Below are 12,217 nucleotides of genomic sequence, written 5' to 3'. Positions count from 1 at the left end.
TGATTCTTACCTAAAAGTTACATAAGAATATGTTTTAAACATTCACTTTATTTTCCTTTGATGGAGAATAAAAGCTATATTCTATCTCTGAAAATTAAAAGGGCTCATACCAATTCACAAGTGAAGGGGAGAATATTCTTTTGTGGAGACATATTCTCATCTATTTCTTTTCTTAGTGTACTAAAAAAAGATTTTTAAAGCAATGTTCTATTTTCACAGCTTTAGCCATGAGTGATAATATCTCTTTGTGTTTGCATTGTATTAAGAAGCAATGACCAGAAATCTAAAGGCTAATTCCAAAGGGAGGGTTCATTGTCTCTAATGTAACTATAACAAGTTTATTGAGTTGAACTGAAATTAAGGTTTTACTTTCCTGAAAACAAGTTCCCTGTCAAATGTGACATTTTCCACTCTATAGAGTTTTCATGTTTATTTTCAAAACTGGATCCCTTTACTTTTTACCATTTATTGTACATAAAACAAAGAGACATGGATATAGAGATAAAAGCCTTACAATATAAATTGGTTCAAATTTTTACAATATTTAAGCAAGGAAAATATAGTCTCTTAGCTCTACCCAGGATTTGGAGCAGTCTAATAAGGAAGAAGGAACTGCAGACTTGAAATCTAAAGGCTTAGTTTAGGTCCTGGCTCTGACGCTTATGTACTCTGTAATCTGTACTAATTAACCTCACTGAGCTTCAGTGCTTTATCTGTAAAATTAACAGTGTGAACTAAACTTTTCAGACTTAAGAATTGCTAGAAATGAATTTGACAGCTCAGTTTTGAGTGAGGAATAACACCCACATATTTCTTCAAATTATCAGCAGCAAAGAAATAAGTCTGACACTGACATTTCTCTTTCTCCCATCCTAGAATCTTCAAAGGTTATTTGCTCATAGAAAGTCACCCTTTGAATACTCAAAGCTCATATATTTGAAGTAGCCAATGACATAATACAAGAGTTCTTTTTACCTCAGTGCTCTGTGTTCTAATATCTCAACTCATTGCATGAACCGAGGCTGTGGGATAATTGTGACTGAGAGGAAAGGAAAGTATCCTATAAATTGGTAGTTTTGATTTAGAAGTAGAATTTAGACCAAATTGTTGCTGACTGACAACACTAAAGGAAAATCCTCAAGTTACTGAACAACCAAGAAAACAAGAATGAGGTAATATTCTGAAGAAAAAAAACCTACAGTAAAAATTGTGATTTGGAGTGAAAACAGAATGGCATCATTTTATAACATAAGTTTCAATAGATGCCAGTTTTGTTCTGAGTATTTCTGTACAGAACATTGGTTTGAGTATAGTAATCTCATCACTTGAATCCAAAAGCTAGAACATTTTCCATTTGTATCAGTTTCCAGATAGCTACACATGCTGAGCATAGGAGACTGGAGGAGGCATTTATATGTCTATCTGTCAGTACTGTAAGTCCTGAGGGGGTAAACAGTATAAAATACTATGTGAGCACAGTGTGTGCCTGAGACATACCTATAGAAACTGAGATAGTGGTGATATTGTTTATCCAATATCCTCAAATTGGAAAATTATTTCAGAGATTCTTCTCTAGAAATGAGCTTACTTATAAGAAAAGGCTTGTAAGTAAGCACATTGGTTTTCTTTTTTTACATTTATATCCACATATTCAAAAAACAATAGTTAGCAAAACTGAGAACTCACAAGGAACTACTCTTTTCCAGCATTTTACATTGCATGAGGTGCTTTAGAAGCTATTTTCAAACTTTTTTAAACTTTACTCTCAAAATTATGTTTGTACAATGAATTTAGCCATTGATAATGGACAAAGTAAGAAAGGTAAAATGAGGCCCTCTGTAAATTACCTCTATATCCCCTAAAGCTGAAAATAAGATGAAAGATTTACCAAATTTCTCACTTGGTTAGTAAATGTAAGTTTTATCATTTTACTTGAATACAGACAAAAACCTGTCTATCTTTTGTAGAAGTCTAACAGTAGTACTTGTTTAAACTTCTTGAAGTTATTTTGAAACTGTCTTTCATCCTACTGAGGTCAAATCACCTTCTCACATGGGATTACTTTCTATTTCAGGTGTAAGCTTGAAAGTACGGAAATGGTCTCTGCAAAGAAAGTGAAATGGACAGATTATTTTTGTTATTCTAAGTGTACTGTCATGGAAAATTCCAGTGTTACTTATATGACAGTAGACACATTTTTGGGAATAAAATGTATTGACTTTTCAAAGCTGAATATTTACGTCTTAAGCTGCATAATTATCATATTCTTATTCCTAAGGTATGAAATAATGAATTTCAAGGAAATGGGAAAAGATTATTTTGATTATATCAACGTTGGAAGTTGGGACAATGGAGAATTAAAAATGGATGATGATAAAGTATGGTCCAAGAAAAGCAACATCATCAGATCTGTGTGCAGTGAATCATGTGAGAAAGGCCAGATCAAGGTAAAATGGAATCTATGTTTCTTTCATTTTTGTTGTAAATTCAACAGTGTTAATTATCATTGACTATTTTTTAAAATTTTAGACACTTATTTTACTTTTTATATTGTAAGCTTCTGATGTCAGAAATTCTCACTCATTCCTTGTGAAATCCTATGTGCAACTCACAATAGTCTTAGTAGTTGGTTTGATTGAACCAGTTGATGAATCATGTTTGCCCACACCCTTTCTGCTCATACAAGCCTTTCAAGACATGACTTCCTGGAAGTAAAGTTTACAGTTAGAAAAGGCACTAATTTGAATTTATTTAATAAATATTCATCAAATGTTTATTAATAGTTAATATTGATGAGGCAAAAATAAATGAGACACCCTTTATTGTCAGAAGATTTACAGTCTGAGAAAAATATGGACACAGATAAGCAGCATTATGTAAAATGTGATGACTTCATTAAGAAAGAAAAGAAGAAGGCTATATCAGTTTGTACAAAAGGGATAGAGATATTTCTTCTAAATAAAAGGTCAAACTTTTGACCATAAAAATGAGTATGATTTCAGGGAGAGAACACTTACATAGAAAGAACAGTAAAAGAAAAGGGACAAAAGTGGTAATTGAAGACTGTCTAGCACAAGTAAATAATCTAGAGTACATTGCTCTAAATGGTTATTATAAAAGAGAAAGTTGAAATAAGTTGAACCCAGATTTGTGGAGAGTTTTGAACATCATGCTAAATACATTGAACTTAATTTTTATTAAACAGGAGACAGAGAATAATTTTGATCAAGATGTTGGCATAAGTTGAGCTGTGGTAAGGAAAATGAATAAATAGATTTATAAAACAAGAAAGAAGAGACAAGTTAGAAGCATGCTGCGATAGTGGTAACAAGGCCTTGAATTGGGGAAGAAACAGTGAGAATGAAAAAGGGCCGGAAGACATATTTGGAGAAAACATTATAGATGTAGATTCAATCAAGCTGACTACCAATTTGATGTTGAGTTGTGGAAGATAAAGAAGTCAACACAATCAACTGCAATTCTAAGTGTTAGTAAATAAAAGGTGGCATTGTCAGGAATAGAAAAATAGGGGTGGCTTTAGAGAAAAGGTGATTGGTTAGTTTGGGGGCATGTTGGTTTTGATATAGCCATCCAATGATTCAAAGTTTGGTCTAGAGCAATGAAAAATAAGGCTAAGCATACAGATTTAGGAATTGATTGAATAGAGTTAAAGTTGAAGCTATTAGAATAGATAAAATTGCAGGACTTAAAAGTGTAAATAAAAAATAAATATGGACCAAGAATATACCTTGGAGAATTTCTGCTTTCAAAGTGTGAAAAAGGAACAGGTAGAGGCTGAGAAGCAACAGGTACAGAGAGATAACCAGAGAGCACACTGTCACATAAGATGGTAGCCAGCAGAAGAAAAAGGTCAAAGAAGAGGAACAATGAGGAAAAGACATGAAAATTGAGGGTTCACCCTTCATCTGGGTCTGCTAGATTGAACAGAATGTAATGATAATTGAGTATCACGATAAATGGATAAAGAAAATATAGTGTATCTACATAATAGAATACCATTCAATCATAAAAAAGAATGAAATCCTGTCATTCACAGCAATGTAGAAGGAACTGGAGAACAGAATGTTAAGTGAAATAAGCCATGGACAGAAAATTAAATGTTATGTGTTCTCACTTATATGTGCAAGATAAAAAAAAGTTGATCTCACAGAAGTAAAAATTAGAACAGAGCATACTAGAGGGTAGGAAGGGAAGGAGGAAGAGAGGGATAGGGAGAACTTTGTTAAAAGAAGCAAAATCACAGCTAGATAGGAGCAATAAATTCTAGTGTTCTTTAGCACTGTAGGATGAATATAGTTAAAAGTATTCTATAGTTTCAAATAGCTAGAAGGAGGATACTGAACATTCCTAACATGAAGAAATAATAAATATCTGAGATGATGGCTATGCTAATTACGCTGATCTGGTCACTATACATTGTGTGTATCAAAACATCACTATGTAACCCATAAATATATACAATTATTATGTGTCAATTGAAAAAATAAAAGTATAAGAAAAGAAATATGTGATAAAAAGCATGTAAGGGATAATTTGGTAATTTGAGGACATTAAAAAATTACTCTTAGGCTAAAAAAGATGTGGCCACACTTGCAAGAAATAAAAATTCATGAAGAGAAGACAAAGATATAATAAAAAAGGGGGTGAGAGCTGCTATTGGTGCACAATGCTGTAGGGGAAAATGATATCAAAATAATTTATTTGCTTATCAAACAGTTCTTAAAGTACTACCATACCACATTTCAGGTAGTGTATTCCTAGAGCCACTGAATTTGGTCTTTTCAATCAACCTTACCTTCACTCTGTTTAGAAGACATTTCATGTGTTTTTTCATCTGTGATTAAGACTGAAACTGAAATATTTTAATATTGATAGTAAGGCCTTCAAAGGGTAGGTCTGAAGATTTGGAAAGCATAAGACCAGAAAGAAGAAAGATAAGGTAAAAGAAGATACAAATAAATGTATTAATATCTGCTAAATGGCTCAAAATATTAGATATCTGACATTTTCTGTATGTCTTGTTATGGTATACAGCAAGAGCTGGTAAACTATAGCCCACAGACTAAATCTGACCTACTATCTGTTTTTGTAAATAAAATTTTATTAAAATACAGCCAAGCTTATTTGTTTATATATTGTCCATGGCTACTTTCTGCTATAGTGGCAGAGTTGGATAGCTGAGCTGCTGACTTGCAATAAAGACTGTATGGCTCAAAGCCTAAATATTTACTATTTGATCGTTTATAAAAACATGTTTGCTAACGCTTGTTACATCAAGACAAAAGAGATTTTCATCTTGGCCAATTATCTTGCAGTTAAACTCTTCATTATGAGGGTTTAAATTCATGTACAATTATTTGTGTATCCACCAAGAATATCAATATTCATAATTTCCAGTGCTTCCTGTAGAAAAATTACACAGTGTAAATTACCATATATTTTTTCTTTATTTTTGACCCTTCACAGCAATACATTTTGAAAATGTAACTTCCAGGGCCAGGCATGGTGGTTCTCACCTGTAATCCCAGCACTTTGGGAGGCCGAGACGGGTGGATCACGAGGTCAGGAGATCGAGACCATCCTGGCTAACACGATGAAACCCCGTCTCTACTAAAAATACAAAAAAATTAGCTGGGTGTGGTGGCAGGCACCTGTAGTACCAGCCATTTGGGAGGCTGAGGCAGGAGAATGGCGTGAACTCTGGAGGCGTGAGATCACACCACTGCACTCCAACCTGGGTGACAGAGTGAGACTCCATCTCCAAAACAAACAAACAAACAAAAAGAACTTCTAAATGCTGAATGACTAATTTGAGAGATTTCTTTATATATACTTTTCTACCCTATTCTACAGGGAATAATTTACATAACTAGAAGAATTTTATTCCCTATTATCGTGTATATATATATATACACACACACACATACACTCACACACACATATATATGTGTGTGTGTGTGTGTATATATATATATTTTAGACGGAGTCTCACTCTGTCTCCAGGCTGGAGTGCAGTGGCGCAATCTTGGCTCACTGCAACCTCTGCCTCCCAGGTTCAAGTGATTCTCCTGCCTCGGCCTCCAGAATAGCTGGGATTACAGGGGTCTGCCACGACACCTGGCTAATGTTTTTGTATTTTTATTGGAGGCGGGGTTTCACTATGTTGGTCAGGATGGTCTCGATCTCCTGACCTCATGATTCGCCCACCTCGGCCTTCCAAAATACTGGAATTACAGGCATGAGCCACCGCGCCCAGCCTATTATCATATTTTTAATACTGGTTATTTTGTAACAATATTTGCTTCGACCTTTTTTAAAATCCCAAACTCCATTTTCTAACCAGATGTCATTTTTACTCTATTAAATATACAATGTATAAGATTTTCTTAATATGGTTTAAGGTTGTAACTGAGCAATTTAATTCATGATATCAACATCTCATGGCATTGTTCAGAGTTTGTAAACTTAGTTTCCATGAAAGGGTTTAGTCTAGTAAAGGTTCAGATATGTTATATATTGTTATTCATAAAGAAAGCACTGCTGACTGCGTGCAGTGGCTCATGAGTATAATCTCAACAATTTGGGAGGCTGAAATGGGAGAATCTCTTGAGCTCAGGAGTTCAAGATCAGCCTAGGCAACTTAGTGAGACCCTATCTCTTCAAAAAGATAAGAAACAAAAATAATTGAGCATGGTGGCACACATCTGTAGTCCCAGGTATTCAGGAAGCTGAGGCAGAAGGCTCTCTTGGGCAGGGGAGGTCAAGGCTGCAGTGAGCCAAGATGGCGCCACTGCACTCCCAGCCTAGGTAGCAACACAAGACTGCCTCAAAAAATAAAATAAATAAAAAAGAAAGCACCACTGCTTCCAGGATGTTAAACTGCCATGAAAGAGAATTGTCACTACCTCGTGTTCAAAATAAATGTGAAACAGAACATAAAATGTGAAAACAGAACATAAAATGTGAAAACATAAAACAAGTTCTAAACGATCAGAGAAAAACATATTAAGTTATCACTATTGATTCAAAAGAGAATATAATATTGGAATTCTTCTTAGAAAAAGGCATGAACTTATTTTAATTTCAGGTGTTTACCTGAAATTCACAAACCAATGAAAACTGAACCATAAGAAATCAAAGTATTTCAGTGGGGGGAAATGCAGCTGCTTTTATTTACTAATCCCTGCTAAGGTCTGCTAAGGTCCGAAAGACACTCCTTCGGCTTTGCAATATGCCTGTTTGCATAACAAAATCTAATAATTGTTCAAAGATAGTTTTGCCAAGTGTGGTATACCTTGAAAATGAAATTCTTCATTTCTATATATGGACATTTATGTGCATATTATTAATGAAATGGGTAACATTATTAGAGTGTTCTACACTTTACAAATCACTGTATTGTTTTATTTAATCCTAAGGAAATCCTATAAGGTAGATATTATTATCGTAAAAGCAATAGGTCCAGTTAAAAGAAACTGAGCATTAGCTGGAGGACTGCTCAAGGCTGCACAACTACTTAGTGACTATAAGACTAGAACTCTGGTGCTACTTAATTCTCAAGCCAGTACTCTTTCCCTTGCATCTTTCAAAATATCACGCAGTCTATCTTCCAATAAGACTCAGTATTTATAAGCATGAGCATTTGAAGTCCAACATACATTGTTTGATCCCTCATTTACCCTAACATGCTATGTGAGCTAACTCAACCTAGTTTTCTCCCCTAAGAAAATGAAAAAAATAAACCAGCCACTTCATACAGAGCTGTTCTAATGCTTTAATGGGATAACAGTATTGGACAAGTACTAAAGAGCCTGGAAATAGTTGATATTATTATGAAGAATACTTTAATCAGGTCTAAGGAGCAATGTTGCCTCACTTATTTAGTTACTTTAGGGAAAAGCTATTTTAGGCCCTTTTGCCATTACTCCCTGCTTGTATTGTTGTAGTTTTAAGAGTCAGTAGAAGAAATACTACAAAAATGTAAAAAACAGTTGTCAGCTTACAATTATATTTGGTATCTAGCTGATGTTATTACCAAAGATCATTACTAGAGTCAGCATCTCAGACTAGAAATATAAAGTGTAATTATTACTGTATCTGGTCATTGCTGAATATTAACCACGGTTTTAATTATTTAAAAGAACATTTAATGAATGCTGTCTATTCCAGAGAGGCTTTTCATGCACCAATGGTGGGGAAGAAAAGGTACATCTATTTCAAAAGAATAACATCTGTGACTCGTTCAACTGTTAAATTATTTCAATTATTTTCCATTACCTTAAAAAAGTCAAATAGATTAAGAGGTATATAATAGTCTGAATGACCTCATCTACCTTCAAACAAAACAAAGCTAGTAAAATAGGAAAGAATGGGCTGAATTGTTGAATCAGACTTTTAGTAGAAAGAGATCAAGAGATCATCTCCAGGAAAATCTTAGTCTTTTGCTTTGTTCTACCCAATACAAATTCCTAATTATATTTATCAATATGGATAGATTTTAGAAGATTAGGAAATATACAATGTTTTTTGCTCACAATTATTCAACTAATGGGGGGAAGGAAGCTAAGGTAAATCCAGAGAGCAGAAGTTCTTAACTTGAGGAAAGGAGAAGTAGAGCAGATCCTGGGGTGAATTCAGTTATGTGTATGTACATATGAGCACAAGCACAGGTACTTAATTAAATACAGGTTTCCAAGGCTAATTATCCAAAGACTTGCATTTAATTTAATGCCTTATCCTGCCACCAGCTAACTTTATGATGTTGGACTTGTTTAAACTCAGCCTTACTTTCTTTAATTATAAATTAAGAATATTAAAAATTATACTGCTTATCTGATAACATTTAAAATAATGTATGCGAAAGGCCTTTCTGCTTTGCAAAACAGCACATTGGAATATAGAATTGTTGGATTTTTATCTATGCAAACAAATATCTAAATTTCAAATATTTGCCTTAGGTGATCCGAAAGGGAGAAGTCAGCTGTTGTTGGACCTGTACACCTTGTAAGGAGAATGAGTATGTCTTTGATGAGTATACATGCAAGGCATGCCAGCTGGGGTCTTGGCCCACTGATGATCTCACAGGTAATCTGTCACAATCTCACCACATATAAATAAACCGAAAACAGATGCAGACGTGGGAGAGGGGGTTCACATCCCCAAGCATTACGTATCTTGGGTAGTCTTATTTATGGAACAAATAATTTCCTTGGGAGCATAAGTTTCCCAGAGTTTGAGCTACTTTTTAAAATCCTCAAGTCTCTGGGAGAGATGTGCCTATATATCTGTCTTCACTCCAAAATTAGATCAGAATTCCTAGCTTGTCTACTGGGCATTCTTCCCTCATCCCCAGGACATTCCCAGAAGTTCCTAAATAGGGTCCCAGTTATATGTGTCATTTTAGGTGAAGAGAAAGAAGTTTTAGCCAGGAAGTGATGAAAATATGACATATCCAAGAACAAAAAGGTAGCACTGAATTGGGCAGAATGTCATCTAAAGTTCTTTTCTTCTCTTAATTGTTTTTATTAATTGAAATCAGGAGTCTCCAACTAATAAGTTTTCAAGTATTGTTGGCACAGGGCAAGACTTGATTTTACTTGTTTATTGTTTTACTTTTTTGTTTTGTTTTGGCTTTTGGTTCTTTCTGCCCACAGATGTTAAAGACTATGTCATCGTGTACTCCAGTCTATATTTCATAGTCTTTTCTAATTTTTATAATATATAAACAGAATATGATTCCTTTCATACTGTCTTCTAATTTTTCTTCAATAAACATTTATTAAATGCACTTACGCGTATTTGCCTACCACGAAAATAAAATATAGAAATAAAATACTACCTCTGTCTTAATGAAGTTCACAGATTAATAAAGGAGGCAAAAAATTAAAAATATGTTTACAATATAATAAGAGGACATAGATTTATAGACATGGGAGCATGAGGAGGGCACCCATAAACTGAGTATGCAAGAAAAAGAGCAAAAAAGCCTTGCAGGCAGAGAGCCCCCCATGTGGTATGTCACGTTATCTAGTGGTTTTAGAATTCAGATGAATTTAGCACAAAACTTCTAGAGGCTAGAAGATCATAAGGTCATCAGTGTTAGACTCCATCCCTCCCAGGACGAATGATTTTATTCATAGTAGTTGTATTCACTTATTTCAAAAGTCTGATTATTAAAAATTCCATGATCCTGGGTCTTTCAAGACAGCTCACCATTTTTTGGTGATTGGTATGTATACAGAAGACTTTCCCTTTTCTCGAAAAAAAAAAAAAATCTGATTTAATAAAACATCCAAGTGCCTTTTGATCACATTTGAATCTTTTTTTCGCCATTACACTATGAGCTTTCTGATGTTCTTATTCATCCTGTTTTCCCCAGAGCTGACTCAATGCTAAACACAAAGCCTTCAATAAATTTTGTTGAATAGATGATCTATAGTGTGCCTGTGTGCACACACACAGTAAAAATGCCAAAAAGAAAAAAAAAAATACTGTGATTGGTTTTCTTGAAGAAGGGTGATGAGCAGTATTCCTATCTTTTCTTCATACTATTTATTTACTTGTTTTTCTACTTCTTAACTAGATTATGGTGAAAATGAAAAACTGTCTTGCATCGTCAAGTAATTTGCATGGCTAAGCACCTTGTAAATGAATATATAGATGTAACTTTTTGTCTCATGTTCTGTAAGACTATGATATTGAGAATGAACACAGTCTGTTCTTTCATTATTTCAGCAGATAAATATTTTATTATTACTATTTTCATTATAATATTAGATACTTGAGAAATTGAGGTGAAAAAACAGCAATGCTTCCTGTGTCACTTGTCCCCTATATTCTAGTCCTTAAACATCTTACCATCTTGTGGGGAAAGAGACATAAAACAACACATGCACATGGCTAGTCAGCTCTTTGTTTGCTAATGGGCTACTTGTGTGCCTCACTGACAAATTGGAATAAAAACATGGAAATATCAGAGAGGTCATAATTTAAATTTGTGGTCATATAATTTTTCTCTGAAGAAATAAAAATTAACTGAGACCTAAATGATAAATATAAATATTTAGCAAATAATAACTAAGAAGAGATTTTAGTCTGGGGTAACAGCACATGTGAATGTCTGTATATGGGTAAACAGGTAGGAGAACAGTGTCAGAAGAGGTCAAAAAAGTAGCAGGGGCAAGAACCTATGCAGCCTAGGAGAACATGTTCAGGGTTTGAGTGTTTTATTATTAAGACAATGAGACATCACTGCAGGGATTTTAGCATAAGAAAAAACACATTATTATAAATATATTTTTAAAATATTATTCTGGTTACTGTTACCAAGAATAATTTGGGGAGGGATAGAAAGTGGAAACAGGAAGACAAGTTGGGTAGTTGCAGACAAGAATTTTTAATGTCTAAATAGTGCATTGGAAGATTTGAGATATGCTTTCGGGTAAAATCAACAAGACATACAGATTAATTGGATGCTGAAGGTGTTAAGGAAGTTGCCAAATTTTCTTTTTTGAAGGCTAAAAAAGTAGATTATTTCATAAAGATCAAAACTTTAGCTATAGAAAATATCAGACATGTCTTTGAGATTTTCGAGTGCTAATTGATTAATTTAACAAATTTAGGCCTTAGCTTGTGCCAGAAAATGTAATTTGGATTGGGAATACAAAGATTTAGTCTAAGTTCCTAAGAAATTCATAATCTTGCAAAAGAAAAGCATGTAACCAGGTAATAACAGTGTTCTTGGTGCTATAGGTGAGGAGTAAACAAAGTATTTTGGAAGGGCGGGGGTGCCAAACTAACCCTGGAGAATCTGGGAAAGTTTAATCTTGAAACATGAGTTGAAGCTCACTTTACAAAAAAAAAAAAAAAAAAGGGAAGAAGATATACTGTGTGTTATCTCAAAAATGTCCTTCCACAGTGTAAAGACAAATCCAAATCCTTGCATTGTTAATTCCATCTCATCCCTCTTTCCAATCAACTTTCTTGAGTAATAAATCTTTCTTTTATCTTCCTCACTCTTGATTTATCAAAGCAATTTGCCTCCTACCCTCACCATGCTATCACAAATATTTCAGATAAAGATGTCTGTAGTCACCACATGGCCAAACTAATAGTCCCTTGTCAGTCCTTATTTTACAAACATTTCTGTTCAATTCAATGGGCTTGATGCTGCACTGTAAACTAACTGTAAACTTGC

The 12,217-nt window shown here is 34.1% G+C and overlaps 1 protein-coding gene across 2 annotated transcripts in view; it reads left to right on the top strand.

The window, feature by feature from the left end:
- The window catches only part of GRM5 (glutamate metabotropic receptor 5), a 595,687-nt gene that overhangs the window by 498,735 nt on the left and 84,735 nt on the right, over positions 1 to 12,217 (top strand). For both annotated transcript variants that reach the window (XM_017887662.1, XM_017887663.1), the window contains exons 6-7: positions 2,279 to 2,447; positions 8,979 to 9,105. In XM_017887662.1, coding sequence (XP_017743151.1) covers positions 2,279 to 2,447; positions 8,979 to 9,105 — 296 coding nt within the window. The remainder of the gene's footprint in view (positions 1 to 2,278; positions 2,448 to 8,978; positions 9,106 to 12,217) is intronic.

Source organism: Rhinopithecus bieti, unplaced genomic scaffold (assembly GCF_001698545.2).
Source record: "Rhinopithecus bieti isolate Rb0 unplaced genomic scaffold, ASM169854v2 scaffold_15796, whole genome shotgun sequence".
NCBI lineage: Eukaryota > Metazoa > Chordata > Mammalia > Primates > Cercopithecidae > Rhinopithecus > Rhinopithecus bieti.
This window is presented reverse-complemented; position numbering and strand designations above follow the sequence as displayed.